The sequence below is a fragment of the Neophocaena asiaeorientalis genome, unplaced genomic scaffold, assembly GCF_003031525.2.
Source record: "Neophocaena asiaeorientalis asiaeorientalis breed wild unplaced genomic scaffold, Neophocaena_asiaeorientalis_V1.1 scaffold438, whole genome shotgun sequence".
Lineage (NCBI taxonomy): Eukaryota > Metazoa > Chordata > Mammalia > Artiodactyla > Phocoenidae > Neophocaena > Neophocaena asiaeorientalis.
This window is the reverse complement of record NW_020173491.1, coordinates 6,985,310-6,999,632: the sequence shown is the minus strand read 5'-3', so window position 1 is coordinate 6,999,632 and position 14,323 is coordinate 6,985,310. Positions and strand designations below refer to the sequence as shown.

General features: G+C 52.2%; 1 protein-coding gene across 12 annotated transcripts in view; it reads right to left on the bottom strand.

The window, feature by feature from the left end:
* NLRC5 (NLR family CARD domain containing 5) overlaps positions 1-14,323 on the bottom strand; it is a 95,023-nt gene that overhangs the window by 8,303 nt on the left and 72,397 nt on the right. For 11 of the 12 annotated variants that reach the window (XM_024747353.1, XM_024747349.1, XM_024747354.1 and 8 more), the window contains 15 exons: positions 13,096-13,179; positions 12,925-13,008; positions 10,612-10,698; positions 10,019-10,096; positions 9,145-9,228; positions 8,737-8,820; positions 7,087-7,170; positions 6,323-6,406; positions 4,787-4,870; positions 3,065-3,148; positions 2,692-2,775; positions 2,480-2,557; positions 1,686-1,769; positions 1,524-1,595; positions 1,149-1,232 (listed from right to left, as the gene is read on the bottom strand). In XM_024747353.1, the coding sequence (XP_024603121.1) occupies positions 1,149-1,232; positions 1,524-1,595; positions 1,686-1,769; positions 2,480-2,557; positions 2,692-2,775; positions 3,065-3,148; positions 4,787-4,870; positions 6,323-6,406; positions 7,087-7,170; positions 8,737-8,820; positions 9,145-9,228; positions 10,019-10,096; positions 10,612-10,698; positions 12,925-13,008; positions 13,096-13,179 (1,239 nt within the window). The remainder of the gene's footprint in view (positions 1-1,148; positions 1,233-1,523; positions 1,596-1,685; positions 1,770-2,479; positions 2,558-2,691; positions 2,776-3,064; positions 3,149-4,786; positions 4,871-6,322; positions 6,407-7,086; positions 7,171-8,736; positions 8,821-9,144; positions 9,229-10,018; positions 10,097-10,611; positions 10,699-12,924; positions 13,009-13,095; positions 13,180-14,323) is intronic. The other variant, XM_024747359.1, reaches the window with a different exon arrangement.

Genomic DNA, 14,323 nt, shown 5'->3' with positions numbered 1-14,323 from the left:
CCACGGGGGCCTGCGGGCCCTCCCTGAAGGCTTTACAAGGCACAGGAGGCTCCTTCCTACCTCCCCACCCCATTCCCGAGCCGGTCATCCCTCAGAACCCAGACAGCTTAGGAGCTGGCTGTCCTGAGAGTTCAGAACACGAGGTCTGTGGAGACATCATGATCCAAACTTCCACCGTGCGTGTGCCTCCGTCCTGACTCTGCTACATCCATGTACCGCCTGTATTATTTCCACCGTGCGTGTGCCTCCATCCTGACTCTGCTACATCCATGTACCGCCTGTATTATTTGTTTCATATTTTTCTTTAAATCAGTCCTCTGTCCCCTCTTTTTTTTTCACTTTAAGAAGCTGATCTTAGGAAACATTTATCACTGCTATCAATGAAAGACTTGTGTTAAGGACCCTAAGTAGGAGGTAGTTACAAGGGTAAACACAGTGCAAACAATGGTACTTCTAGCTGGAACCTGCGTCCTTCCTAAGGCGCTAACCCTGTGGTCTGCCCCCTGCTGGCTAAAAAGGGATAATCACCAGTGTTTGGTGAGTTAGCCCTGATCTGAGACTTTCTCTTTGGTGTAAAGTAATGAGAAGAATTAAAATCTTTAGGAGGCAAACCTAAAATCTTGTAATCCCTTGTGTCCTGTACTTAAGGAAATCCCATTTTCTTCCACCATGCTCAGGGTCCCAGGCTAGTCCTGGCAATCTAGTTTATCCCTGAGGCAGTACTGCCAGGCCCCAAGGTCTGAGCACCTCTGATGGCCAAGAGGGAGGTGGGCATGGCCAGTGGGCAGGTCGGGGGGCCTGCTGCTTTCAGCCACTCCTCACTACCAACAGGTGGTTCGTAAATCAAGGCTCCATAAACCCGGTGAGGTAGTCTATCCAGACGCTTCCCAAAGGGACAATCGGGAAATGGTCCTAACCATCTCCATCTGGTCCACTGCCCCTCTCACCCTCCACAGATGGGGAAATGGGCAGGAAAGGGTGAATGGCTTAAACAAACAACACTCGCAGCTCAAGTGTTAAAACTTCCTCGAGAGGAGCTTTGAGAAAGAATGACCTTCCCCGTACAAGATGGGAAGACCTCCAGGGAGGAAGGAACCAGGCCCCCAGGTGCCCACTTTGCCCAGCTCAGGGCTCTCCCAGGCACTCACATGATTTCTTCCAGGGCCGGGCAGAGGACGAAGCTGGCAGTGAGGGGCTTGGCAGTCTGGTTGTCAATCTCACACGACACCAGGCTGGAGATGGAGACGGAGAAGGGGATGGGAGGGAGGTATCTGAGTCAGGGGCACCCTCAGCCTAGTGGCCCTCTCCCCACCCTGCAATCACAGCAGGAGGAAGCAGAGTGGCCAGCATCTGGGGCAGGCTGGGAGTCTTAGGAAAGTGCGCCCTCTTTTTTTAGTTCCAGGCTCCCCCCATACCTGAGGCCTCTGTCACTTCAAAAGCCTTCCCAGGTATCAGGCTCAGCCAGAGAAGGACTGCCCCCTACAGCACCCCAGCTCCCTGGGCAGTCAGAGGAGGCTACTTACTCGATCTGCCGGAGCAGTGGGAGCCCCAGATGGAAATGTGGGACCCCTCCGGCCAGGTTGTTCTCTGCCAAGCTGCAGGGCAGGGGAGACACCTGTGAGAGGAAGCCCCAGGCCACCCCCCCGGGCCTGGCCCCCTGCCCAGGCTCCGCGGCCTCTACTCACCTGATCTCTTCTATGTGTGGGCATCCATCCAGGGCCTGGCCCAGGCTCAGTGCTCCCTCTGGGCCAAGATGGCTGGATGTCAGGCTGAGGAAAGGGAAGGGGTGAGGGGAGCCTGGGGGACCAGGTATGGGAACTGGGGGGCGCTAGATCCCCCCACCCTGAGCCTTGTCTCAGGCTGCACTGCCAGACCTTAGACAGTCTCTGGGTAACTGCCACCCTAACCCCTCTCCCCACCCACATAGGACCTGGGTGGGTATCAAGGGCCCTGGCTTTGGGGTCTGAGATCCCAAGTTCAAGGCCTGGCTCCTTGATGTATTAATAGGGCAAAGCTTTCCACACCTCTCCAGGCTTTAGTTCCCTTGCCTGGAAAATGGAGCAAGTAGAAATCCCGGCCTCACAGGGCTCAGATGAGACCATGGACATAAACTGTAAAGTGGCAGGTCGCTTTTCTCCTGCATAGCCCTTTGCTGACACTTCCTCACTCCCCCTCGGAGACTGGCTCACAGGGTACGCTGAGCTATGAGGAAACTGAGACTCAGAAGGGGCAGGGGCTTGGCCAAGGGCCCACAGGGGGCTGGTGGCAGAGTCAGGATGAGGCTGGGTCTCCTGATCTCCCTGTCCCAGGCTCCAGAGGCAGGGGAGAAGCAGGTGGGGGAGGGGCAGCCAGCCCCAGCACACGCCACGGTTTCCCCTAAGGCAGGGCAGCTCAGCCGATGGGAGCCTCGGTCCCCTAGTGCTCCTTGGGGAACCCCTCCCGCTAACCCTGCACACACCGCGGGCAGGGGGCCACTCACTGCAGGACCCTCAGGTGCCGGGGCAGCCCCCTGGCCAGCCCCAGGGCTGTGGGGTCTCCCAGGGCGTTGTAGCCGAGCCTGGAAGAGGAGAGGGGATGAAATTGAGCACCAGGCTGGCCTGCTCCATACCCCTGCCCTGTGCCCACTGGGGGACCCAAGGGCCAGGTGGCCTGCGGGGACACAGAGGGCAGCCCACCCGGGCAGACACTCACATCAGCTCCTCTAGGTGCCTGCAAAGCGGGAGACACTCCGCCAACCGTGCTCCCCCTGCCGGGCCGATGCCATTCGCCGAGAGGCTGAGGAGGGGCAGACGTCACACCCTTGACTCCCCCGTCCCCCGCCAACCCCACCACATCTGCTAGGGCCCTAAGAGACAGCACTCTCGCCACACGCTGTCCCAGCCTGATGGGACAGAGAGGCCCAGGGAAGAGCAGGGGATTGGGCTGGCTCAAGGTCCCCAGATCAACAGTTCCAGGAGGTAACCAGCCCCAGGGCCTAGACACTGAGGTTACAGGGGGGAGCCAGAGTCTCCCTGGACCATGGTGTAGCTGCTGAGGACCCCTGTCAGGAGGGCTGGCCACTCACTCTATCTTCCTGAGCTCAGGCAGTCCCGGCAGGACAGCAGCTAAGTTCTGGGCACCGGTGTCTCCAATCTGGTTGTGGCTCAAGCTTGGGGAGAGAACAGCAGGGGAATTGCAACCATCAGCCTGCCACCCATCTCATCTTGTCTGTGTCCTCATCCCAGAATAGGAGGCCAACGTCTAGAGAAAGGCCTCAGCCACAGTGATAAAGTCCTCTCACCCTATGTTGGGTGAGGACTCCAAACTCTTGTCTTCTGTTTAGGATGTTCTCCCCGGTGTCTGACCTAAATCCTTCTTGCTGCAATCAACACTCTCATATCCTGTCTTTGGGTTTCCCGAGGCTCTGGGTCTGGGGTGATGCAGTATATGAGTGGGTGAAGGTGACGAGACTAGGAAGTGAAGAGTGTCCTCCAGGGGCCCCTTGCTTCTGTCACCTTCCCCTGCCAAAGCTGTCTTGGGTCTGGGGGAGGGACAGGCAACTCACCCTAGCTCCTCCAAGCTGGTGGCAGCTCTCAGACTGGAGAAGCAGGGCCAAGAAGCCTTAGTCAGGAGTGAAGGCATTTGCAAGTGCAGTGCTAAGAACTCCACAGTTTGCAGAGCCTTTACACTTCCAGGAACTCACATGTCAGTCACAAAAACGTCCGAGGGAGGGGGATGGGCAAGGTGGGCAGACTGTACCTAATACCCAGAGGAGAATTCGGAGGAGGCCCAGGGAGGAGCCGTGATGGGCCAAAGACCCCCACGGCCTCACAGGCAAGGTGGAAATGAAAGGCCAGAGCCATTGGCCTGGAGCAGTGGCCACATTTTTTTGGTTTGGCCAGGCTTTGCCTCTGCCCCTATGTCAGGGATCTTCAGGCCAGCCGGGCTGAATGTCAGTTTCACGTGTCTCTCACAACTCATCCCGTTCTAATCTATAAAAACAGTGGGCTTTTCCTTAAACCCAGTCTATTTATGGTCTTTTCTGCACTTGACCACACCCTGCCTCTGTGAATGGGGGGAAGAGACAAACGAAACAAAACAGCTGATGCATTAGTCTGAGGGTTGTTTGTTTTGTTGCCTTTCGTTTTGCAAATTAATTTTTAGGGAACTGCCTTTCGGTAAATTAATTTGGGGTGAAATGACCTGGTCCCCCAAACTCTCTGAGCTCATCTCCTACATGCTCTACCCTGCCAGAGTGGGGGGCTGGGACTTGGATAAAAACAAAACAATGCTTTGTCATTGCTTGGGTTTGTTTAGAGTCACAATATTTCATATTTTGAAAAATCACATGAAAAGAACATGTGCTATTTGTTTCTCAAAGTGGCCAGGGGCACAAGGGCAGAATATCAAGGTCATCAGCTCTGAGGCTAGACCATCACTACTCAAAGTGTGGTCTGTGGCCCCCAGAACTGGCATCACCTGGGAGCTTGAAATGCAGAATCTAGGCAACCCACAACCGTGAATCAGAAACAAGAACAAGAACAGAGGATGAATTTGTACACATGAAGGGTTGTCCTAGGACTTGGGCTCAGCTCCTTCAGGTCACTTGTGTAGCGCAGAGGAAGCTGGTGGCAGTAAAAGGCAAGAGCTGTGACACCGACCTGGGAGGGTTATAGGAATGTGGCGAGGACAGGAGCCACAGAGGGTTCTCAGGGAGGTGCCCCAGTGTTTCCCTAGATGGGTGGTCCCAGCAGAACTTGGAAGTACCTCCTCCTACTCACTCCTATGGGGTCACTTGGTTACTCACCGGAGGCTCTGCAGGAGGGTCATGTGGCTTAGTCCTCGAGTGAGTGCAGCCAGGGTAGAGCCGCCCAGTGGGAGGTGGCTGAGGCTGGAGGAGAGGAGGCCACAGGAGGACTTGGCATACTGGGCTTGGGTCCCTGACGCAGACCTTGAGTGCTCAGCAATGCCCAGTGATCTCCAAGACAGCCACTTACATCCACACAGTGTAAAAAAAAACCCAAAAACTGTACAAACAAAACTGCACCGGGAAATCCAAAGGCTGTTTTCTCTGTAAGAATTACAGTCATCCAGGCAGCAGTTCCATATTCTGAATCACACTAGACCCAGACTACTGATCAGTAATCATAGCGACCACATACCAAGCACATACTAAGGGCCATGTAGAGATGATATGATATACAGTTATCCCCATTTTACAGATGAGGCACACTGAGGCCCAGCAGTCACACACAGAAAGCGGCAGCATCAGGAACAGAACCCAAGGCTGTAGGATTCCCATTCCTGGGCCCAACCATGTGTTACCCATGGCCCCACCTTGGGCAGGAGAGAAAACTCACAAACTGCTCATTTACAGAAGTTTTCCCAGGGGGTGTCATTGCCAGGGATTTCACGTTCATTGTTACATATTTCTATGATGATGGAACTTTTTATAATTCGTGTGTATTTTTGGTCAACGGATAAACTTAGAGATTAAAAGCAGAAGATGCCTTGTCAAGTGTTCTGTCTCGATACTGTCACGTCTGTGCAGGATGGGGACCTGTCCTTCAGACTGCGGCTGTTTCCAACGTTTCTAAGAATTTGGTGACTCCAAATTACAGGTGAGAGTAAAAGTTGCCAGTTACTAAGGAAACGATTGTAGGCACATGGCAGTGGTCATCTATGGGTTTTTTTTCCTGCCCAGAGTTTGTTTCCCTGTCTTGTGTTAATAGTCCCCTGAAATACCACCCCTGACTCAGTCCAGATGATTGGATGGGCATGTGACCCAGATCTGGCCAATCAGATTATCGTGTGCTTAGAGCCGCAGTGATTGGTTTAGGGGTGGGCATGTGACCTGGGCTAGTCCAGTGAGACTCATTCTAGGGACTTGTGTTGTAGGTACAGGGAAAAAGGTGCTCCCTTTCCACTTGGCTGGTAGAAAGTGAACCTGCAGCTGCAGGAAGAGCCTGCCTGAGGATGAAGTAAAGAGATGGGGGGTGGGGAGGAGAGAGGGAGGGGAAGGGAGAGAGAGAGAGGGAGGGAGGGAGGAGGGGGAACAAATAGAGAACCTGGATCCAACCAAGCCTGAAATCAGTTGCCTTATTATTTTCTGTGACACGAGTTAATACATTTCTGGGTTGGGTTGCTTTGACTGAGTATTCTGTTCCTTATGATCAAGCATTTTGATAACACCCAGAGCCAGGTAAGGAGGGAAAAGGGAGGGCATTCAGCTCACCTGAGTCCATCCAGGAGATTGACAGTGGTGTGTTCACTAGAGATGCAAAGGTTCTTAGACATGCTCCCAACTCCCCTGCTCTCACCCCCATTAACCACCACCACTTACTCAAGCCTCTTCAGCCAGCACTTGCCCTCAAGGGCCCCCGTCAGCACCTTGGTACCCTCCTCGCCAAGTTGATTGTTAGACAAGCTGGAGGGGACCAAGCATGAGGTGAGGGTTAGACAAGCCTGCCCAGCCCCTGGAGCTGAGCTGTCAAATCAGTCCCCCTTACCACCCCAGTCCCCCCAGGAGGCTGGCTCTGGGTCCACAGATCCCAGACCACCCTTCCTACCCAGGCTGCACAGGGACATTCCTGGCCCCAAGGGTCAGGCTCTGGGGTCCCCGAGGAGGTGGGCACTGCAGTCACAGCTGACCCAGCTGAGAAAGGATGCCCTGGATGAGGGCTGCACCAGAGGAAGCCAGGGACAAGTGACAAACACACACACACACACACACACACACACACACACACACACACACACACACACACGTGCAATGATCCCTTCTGTCCCTTAGCTCTCTCTCTACCCAACACCCAGAGCCGCTCTAGGCAGAAAAGGATGATGAGCCCCATTTTACAGATGAGGCTGTCCAAGTCTAGAGAGGCACGGTTATTCGCCCAAGGTCACTCTGAGTGAGTGATAAAGTTGGGACCAAGAACCCAGCGCTCAGCCTTCCCCAAGCCACACCCAGAGTTGCCGGGCTTCATCAGGGAGAAAAGCGATAGGCTGAAGTCCCACCACCCACTTTAACCAAAGGCACAACTGTCCTCCCCACCCTTTGCCTTTGCTGGGCCATCCCCTCTCGGACCCTTCCACCCCACAACTCACTCCAGCTCCTCCAGGTGGTGACAGTGGCTTAGACCAGATGTCAGGTGGGCTAGCGCACTGGAGCTCACACAGCTGGAGGTCAGCCTGGTGGGGGTCAAAGGGCCAAAGGGAGGCAGGTCAGGTAGGAGCTCTGGGTCTTGGGAGCTCTGGATGCTGGTGGCAGAGGGCAAGGAGGAGGGGTGGGGAATGGTTCCTGGGGGGCAGTGGGAGGGGACCTTCCTTCCCTTCATAAATCTCTCCCATCAGGGAATCTTTAAGTCAAGACATAGCTTGGAGGCAGGAACATGGACTAGTTGAATACTTGTTTAAACCACAATCATTCAGGTAGCAACTTCACAATGTCTGTCATAATCAGGCATCACTGTGAAGTCTAGCTAGTTACTGTCACTTACCATGAGCTCTGCATCTTTATTTAAACAGAAAATGTAGCAAGTATTGGAGAGGGTGTTAAAGATATATTAGTACCAAAAGGAGACCTTCCCCCTGATGTGATCGGTTGAATTAAAAGAGAACTGAGAGTTACAAAAGCTCCACTTTGCAACCATCATCCTTGATATTTGATTCAGGCAAGAATTACCAATGGATGCTAAACATCCTGGGTGAAAGTTTGAGGAAGACCGGGATATTTACATCATCTTAAGGTATCTTCCTACCAGATAACTGGTTAATTACAAAGGGAAAAACAGTAGCTTTGCAAGTGAAGAAACCTGGCAGACACCACCTTAACCAGGAGATCACAGTTAACATCCCCAGTAAGGGGACAAGTAGGCATGATGGGCCGCCCGGTGTGACACACTGAGAAGAGCACAGCAGCACCTCTGTGATATTCCTGCCCCCAATGCAGAACCTAAATCTAAGCATGAGGAAACAGCAGAGAAAGCCAAGCAGAAGGGCGTTCTACAAAATAACTGCCAGGTACATGTCATGACAGTGTGAAACACAAAGAGGGGCTGAGGACACATTCCAAATTGAAGGAGACTGAAGAGAGATGACAACTGAACACAGTGTGTGATCCTGGATGGAATCCAGGACTGAAAAAAAAATGCAATAAACATTACTGGGACAATTGGCAAAATTGGAATATAAACTGTAGCTTAGATAATAGTAGGATATCCATGTTAAATTGCCTGAATTTCATACTTTTACTGGATTAGGGGAGAGAATGTTCTTGTTCTTAGGAAATTCACTGAAATATTAAGGGGCGAAGGGGCATAATTATACAACTTACTTTCAAATGGTTCAGAACAAGAAAGGGGGGGTGAAGAAGAGAGGGGAGGGGTGAGGAAGGAGGAAGGGAAGAAAAGAGCAAATGTGAAAAAATAATGACAAAGGGTTAATCTGGGAAAATGGCATATGGAGGTTCTCAGTCTTCCCGTAACTTTTCTATTAGTTTGCAATTATTTCCAAATAATAAAGAAAAGAAAAAGAAAGAGCATTCAAAAGGGAATCACCTTCATGCCACATGGCCATGTAGATGACCGTGAACCCTGGCATCATCTCCAGGGTCATGTGTGGTCCCAGCCCATGGGATGGGGACACAGAGCTCCTTTGAGCGCAGGGTTGGGGAGAACAGGAAGTGTGGGGGTGGGGCTGAGCTGCAGGGGGCTGGAAGTGCGGGGGAGGCCCTGAGTGAAAGTCTTGTCTGCATACCGGAAGTTCTTCAGCTCAGAGAGGGACAGCAGGAGGCTTTGTAGCAGCAGAGCACTGGCTTCGCAGAGGTTCACCTGGGACAAGCTGAAAAGGCCCAAGCATATTCCAGAGGATTTCAGGCTGGACACACCTCAGGGATCAAACATCACACAAAGATGGGGAGGCCAAGAGAGGGGAAAGGCCCACCCAAGGGCTCCCAGTGGGGCAGGGCTCCCCTCTGCCACCCTGGGGCTCTCCCCCACTGGCCAGGTGTGATTCTCTCCTGCAGAGGGAAGCAAGAATGCTAGCACAGCCCCACGCTCTGCTCATCTCCATCCTGCACTGGCCAGCCTCTCACCTATGGCCTGGAGCGGGCACTGGGGTCAATCAGAGAACTCAGGGCCCCAGACAGCGTTTCAAGGTGCTGACCTGAGCTGCCGCAGCCGGGCGCAGGTCTCCATCAGCTGCCTGGCAAGAAGGCTGTGGTGGGCCCCAAGGTCACGGTGAGCCAGCCTGGAGGTGGAGAGGGAGGCAGCAGCTTCTAAACACCTGGCTCAGTACCAGGGACTCAGTCCCTACTTGCAAGGAGCGTTTCTTACGGTGGTAAATAAATGCTAATCAAATAAAGTCCCCCAATTTACTAATCAATCATGGGAAGTACTATGAAGGAGAGGTCAGGATGGGGCACCTGGTATGGCTGTGCAGGTTGTTCACTGCACAAGGAGACCCAGCCAAGGAAGTGAGTTGGGGCTGAGATCCAGGTATGGTCTAGTCCTCACAATGTATACTTGCAGGGCTGCATTCCCCCAAAGAGGTGACATTTTAATTTCCAGAAATGTGCTATATGGATTAGAGGAGCTGTGAACCCAGGCATCTGTAAGAATGGATGATGGGAGGACTTGACTAAGTCTGGGTGGGTTGGAGGGGCCTCCCTGAGATGGTGGCATTTAAACTGAGACCTGAAGGATGAGGTCGAGTTAGCCAGGTGAAGAAGGATGAAGAAGGAAAGGGAGGAGAGAATATTCTGGGCAGGAAACAGCCTGTGCAAAGGCCCTGCGGTCAGAGAGCAAGGTGGTGTTTAAGGTACTGGAAGCTTAGCTGGAGCCTAGACTGGGGTTTGGGGTAGGGATAGATAGCATGAAGAGGTAGGTTGGGCTAGATCTCACAGGCCATGTAGAGACTTTGGGCATCAAAGGACTCTGAGCAGGGGCATAAGAATTATTGGTCAGAAGCAGCAGTACCCCCCTCTCCCCCTCCCTCCATCACCAGCCTCTCTCTTGGGGCCCCAGGTACTGGGTCTCACCTGAGGGTCGTGGCTTCTGGGTTCTCCTGATGGGGAAATTCCAGCTGGATACAGAGCTGCTGCTGGGTCTCGGAGATGCTGAGGAGGGAAGGGGTAGCCAGCGTGAGGCCCATAGCAGCTTTCCTGTATCGGCTGTGCTGGGACTGGGGCTGCTCAGCTGACTGAGCTCCCAGACCCAGTGGGGATCTGGACATAGGTCAGCGAGACACCAGCGCCTTTGCTCTTAGCTAGTCCATGGGATCCTGGCACCTCTGGTCACAGAGCCATGGTGTGTGTTACTGTCACCAGGGGCCCCTTCCAGACAACCAGCATGGACTTCCAGCAGTGTCTGTCTGGGATCTAACAGCTCTTTGTCTTGAACCTGGGGCTGCCTTCCTCTCTCTGGTCCTGCGGCTTGCCTACTGCACAAGTCCCAACAAGTATGTGTAGCCCCTCACATATGCCCCAGGAGCTCCTGCCATCTTGGGGACCCAGAGAACTCACTAGGGATGCAGCTATTACCCCACAGGACAAGAGACCAATGTCTAGATGACGGATGGTCCCAATGGTCATGAAAAGATGAAGAACTTGAAGGGCCTCCTCCCTGGACTTACCTTATTTCAGTGACGTTGCCTGAGGCTTGGGCACAGACTTCTAGCAGCGTGAGCACCCCGGCTTTGCCCACCCACGGCTCCTCCACCCTGTCACAGAGGTGGACACAGACGAAGGTCACCTAGGGTTAGTGGGGGCGGGGAGGAAAGTGCCAAGGGGGCTGCCTAGAGGCTTTCTGGGTTTTGCTGATTTTAAAAGCAATAAAATTTAAAGTTAGGCATAAGCATCAAACAGGAAATTAACATCATCCTTGTTCTAACAGTTACGCAACCGCCCGAAGGGAAAATACATATGGAAAGGGAAAAACCCATATGGTGAGGAGCAGGGGGACAGAGCTGTGAGAAAGATACCTTAAATGTTAATGGTGATTGTTTCAATTGTAGAATTCCCTTGAAGTGTTTTTATTTTATTTCTTCTTTAGTTTTCAGTATTTTCTGAACTTCCTACAATGTGTATGCATTAATTTAAAGATTTTTTTTGGATGTGAACCATTATTTTAAAGTCTTTATTGAATTTGTTACAACATTGCTTCTGTTTATGTTCTTGTTTTTTGGCCACAAGGCACGTGGGATCTTAGCTCCCCGACCAGGGATTGAACCCACACCCCATGCATTGGAAGGCGAAGTCTTAACCACTGGACTGCCAGGGAAGTCCCTGTATGAATTAATTCAGAAGCAGGAAAAAAGAGAGCTGTTTAAAACATTGCTGCTTCTAAAGTTATGTTGAATTTTTTTTTCAAAGTACTATTTTCTTCTTACGTTCTCCTGGGTTTTCCACAAATTTCTACGAGGAGTACACATTATTTTTAGAGTAAGACAAGTTTTATTTTAAAATGCTATTTGGGGTGATCTAGCGATTCTACACCAAAGAATTGAAAGCTGAGATATAGAGATATTCGTACACCTATGTTCATAGCAGCATTACTCACAATAGCCAAAAGGTGGAAGCAACCCAAATGTCCACTGATGGATGAATGGCTAAAGAAAATGTGGTGTGTACACACCGTGGAATATCATTCAGCCTTAAGTAGGAGGGGAAATTCTATAACATGGTACAACAAGGATGAACCCCGAGAATATTACGCTGAGTGAAATAAGCCCATCACAAAAAGACAAATACTGTATGATTCCACTTGTATGATGCACCTAGAGGAGTGAGATCCACAGAAACAGAGTAGAAAGGTGAGTAGAAAGCCAGGGACTGGGGGGAGGGGAAAATGGGGGGGCGGTTAATGGGTACTGAGTTTCAGTTTTGCGTGAAAAGTTTCGGTTACACAGCAATGTGAATGTACTTAACACTACTGAACTGTGCACTTAAAAATGGTTAAGATGGTAAATCTTATGTTATGTGTATTCTACCACAATTAAAAAAAATGTCATGTTGGGGAACAACCAGACTCTATGTGCCTCATCAGGGGCTGAGTTGAAAAGTGTACAGTATTGGCCATGAAGTAGGTATTTTTAGACACAAATCCCATGGAGCCTTTCCAGTTCCAGGAAAGTCAGGGGTTAGAGGAACAAACTCAATGACATCACAAGGAAGCACCAGACAGAGCCAGAAAGTGGGACGGTCTACAGCACAGGGGACCGATTTTGTCAACGGTTCACCCATTAAGAGTCCGAAGAGCCATCACCACTCCATGCAAATGGGGACCTTGACGGGATCCTGGATCCAAAGAGCCAGCCGTCCCATCTGGGGAGAGCGGGAAATTTTAGATTGGACTGGGTAATACCTGCCACTAAGGAATTGCTACTGATTTTTGTAGGTGTCCTAATTCAACGGTGATTATGTAGAAAATGTCCATATTTTTTAAAAACTTGTGGTGAAATATTTTGGAGTGATATTTTATGAGATCTATATCTTACTTTAAGACACTTCAGCTAAAAAGTAAAAATTCGAGGCAAATATGGAAAACCAGGAACAACTGTCAGAACTAGGTGATGAGAAAATGAGTTTTCAGAATTGTTTTTCTACTTTTTGGAATCTTCTGTTTTTCTGAAAGTTTTAAAATGATCGCAGTGAACATACAAACATGATATTTGTTGCATGTTATTTCTGACCTCAGCTCAGTGTCCTTTTCAGTTTCCTCTTTTTCTGAAGTCTCCAAACATAGGCCCCACCTTGGGGAGGGCGGCTTCTCTGCGCCTGAGCGGGTTTCTGGGACTAATGGGCAGGGTGGTCCTACATGCAGGTGGCAGGGCTCCGGATGCAGGAAACGGCTAAGACCATGACCTCGGGGGGACCCATACTTCAGAGCCCACCTCTGCCCCCCATTCCCACCACGGCCCCCTCCCAGGGTCACGGGCAGGCGATACCTGAGAGTGAGAAGCCCTGCCGGCCACTTTAGCAGACCCAGGAGGATGGTTAGCTGCTCCAGGCCCAGGAAGCACTGGGTCAGCCTGCAGACAGAGGTCAGTTACCAGAGAGGTTCTGGCAGGGACTCTCCACCCCTCAGCTGCCCCCACGGGCGGGGCCTGGTCACTCACGTGAGCTCCGTCAGCCGCAGGGCCTGGCTCAGGCCAGTGGCCAGTCTGGGCACGTGCTGTGGCCCGAAGCTGCACTCGCTCAGCCTGAGGGCAGAGGGCAAGGGACAGAGTTTGGGCGAGGCCTGTTGGGACTGCCAGGACCCACGGGGGAGCCTCCACTGAGTGTGAAGGCCTGGACCAAAGGCCTGAGAAAAGGCCAAAGATGCAGTCCCTGCTCTGGGAGCTTCTCTTCTCTTTGGAAAGACCACCTCCCAAGAAGGTGCGAGGAGTCAGTCATTTACTGAGCCCTGACTATAAGGCACGCCCTGGGCCAGCCTCTGGGTGCGCCATGTGAGCACGCAGGAGTGCCTGCCTTACATGTAGTATCTCACTGAACCCCAAAAGCATCACCTACAGATGGAGAAAGTGGCCAACCCGAGGACACACAGCTGGTAAGAAGTAGGGACAGATTCGGGTTTCAATCCAAGTCAGCCTGACTCCACACCCCAAACCCATGACCGCTTCCCTAGTCTCCAGTACCACCCTAGTTCAGGCTCCCTCGGGGGCAGGAGGGACTGGGATTCTTGCCGTGGCCCTGCCCTCCCACTGCCTGGCCCCGTGTGGCCGGCAGACAGGCCTCGGGACACTGTCTCACAGACAGACGGGCTGAGAAGAGGGCCCAGCACAGCACCACGGGGCCGCTCCCTCTCACAGGACAGGGGCCACCAGAGGTGTCCAGGAGGGGCTGACGTTTGAGCTGGGTCTTAAAGGATTAGGAGAATTTGATCTCAGAAAAGGTAGGGAAGAGAACGTCAGGCTGAGTACGCAGAAGCAGGGAAGCCCCATCAGGCAGTGCGTGTTTGGTGAACAAAGATCCCTTGTGGCTGAATTTGTGTGCACATGTGCTGTGTGTGTGGGGGGGGTATGTGGTGTGTATATACTTGGTGTGAGGGTGGTGTGTGTGTGGAGTGGGGTGGGGGGAGTGAGGAGGAATATGGCGGGAGGTGACAGCCAGATCAGACTCTGAGGGAGAAGACCAGGCCAAGGAATTTGGACTTTATCCTGAGGGCAACTGGGAGCCCCCGAAGGGCTCTGAGCAATGGAGTACCACATTCAGATGTGTGTGTTGGGAAGACCCCTCCAGGTGCTGTGGGATGATTGGAGGAGGCCTAGCCAGAGGCAGTGGACCGATTCAGAGGCCACGACCAAAGGTGACCACGTAAGACATGTAGAGGAACTAACCCAAGGA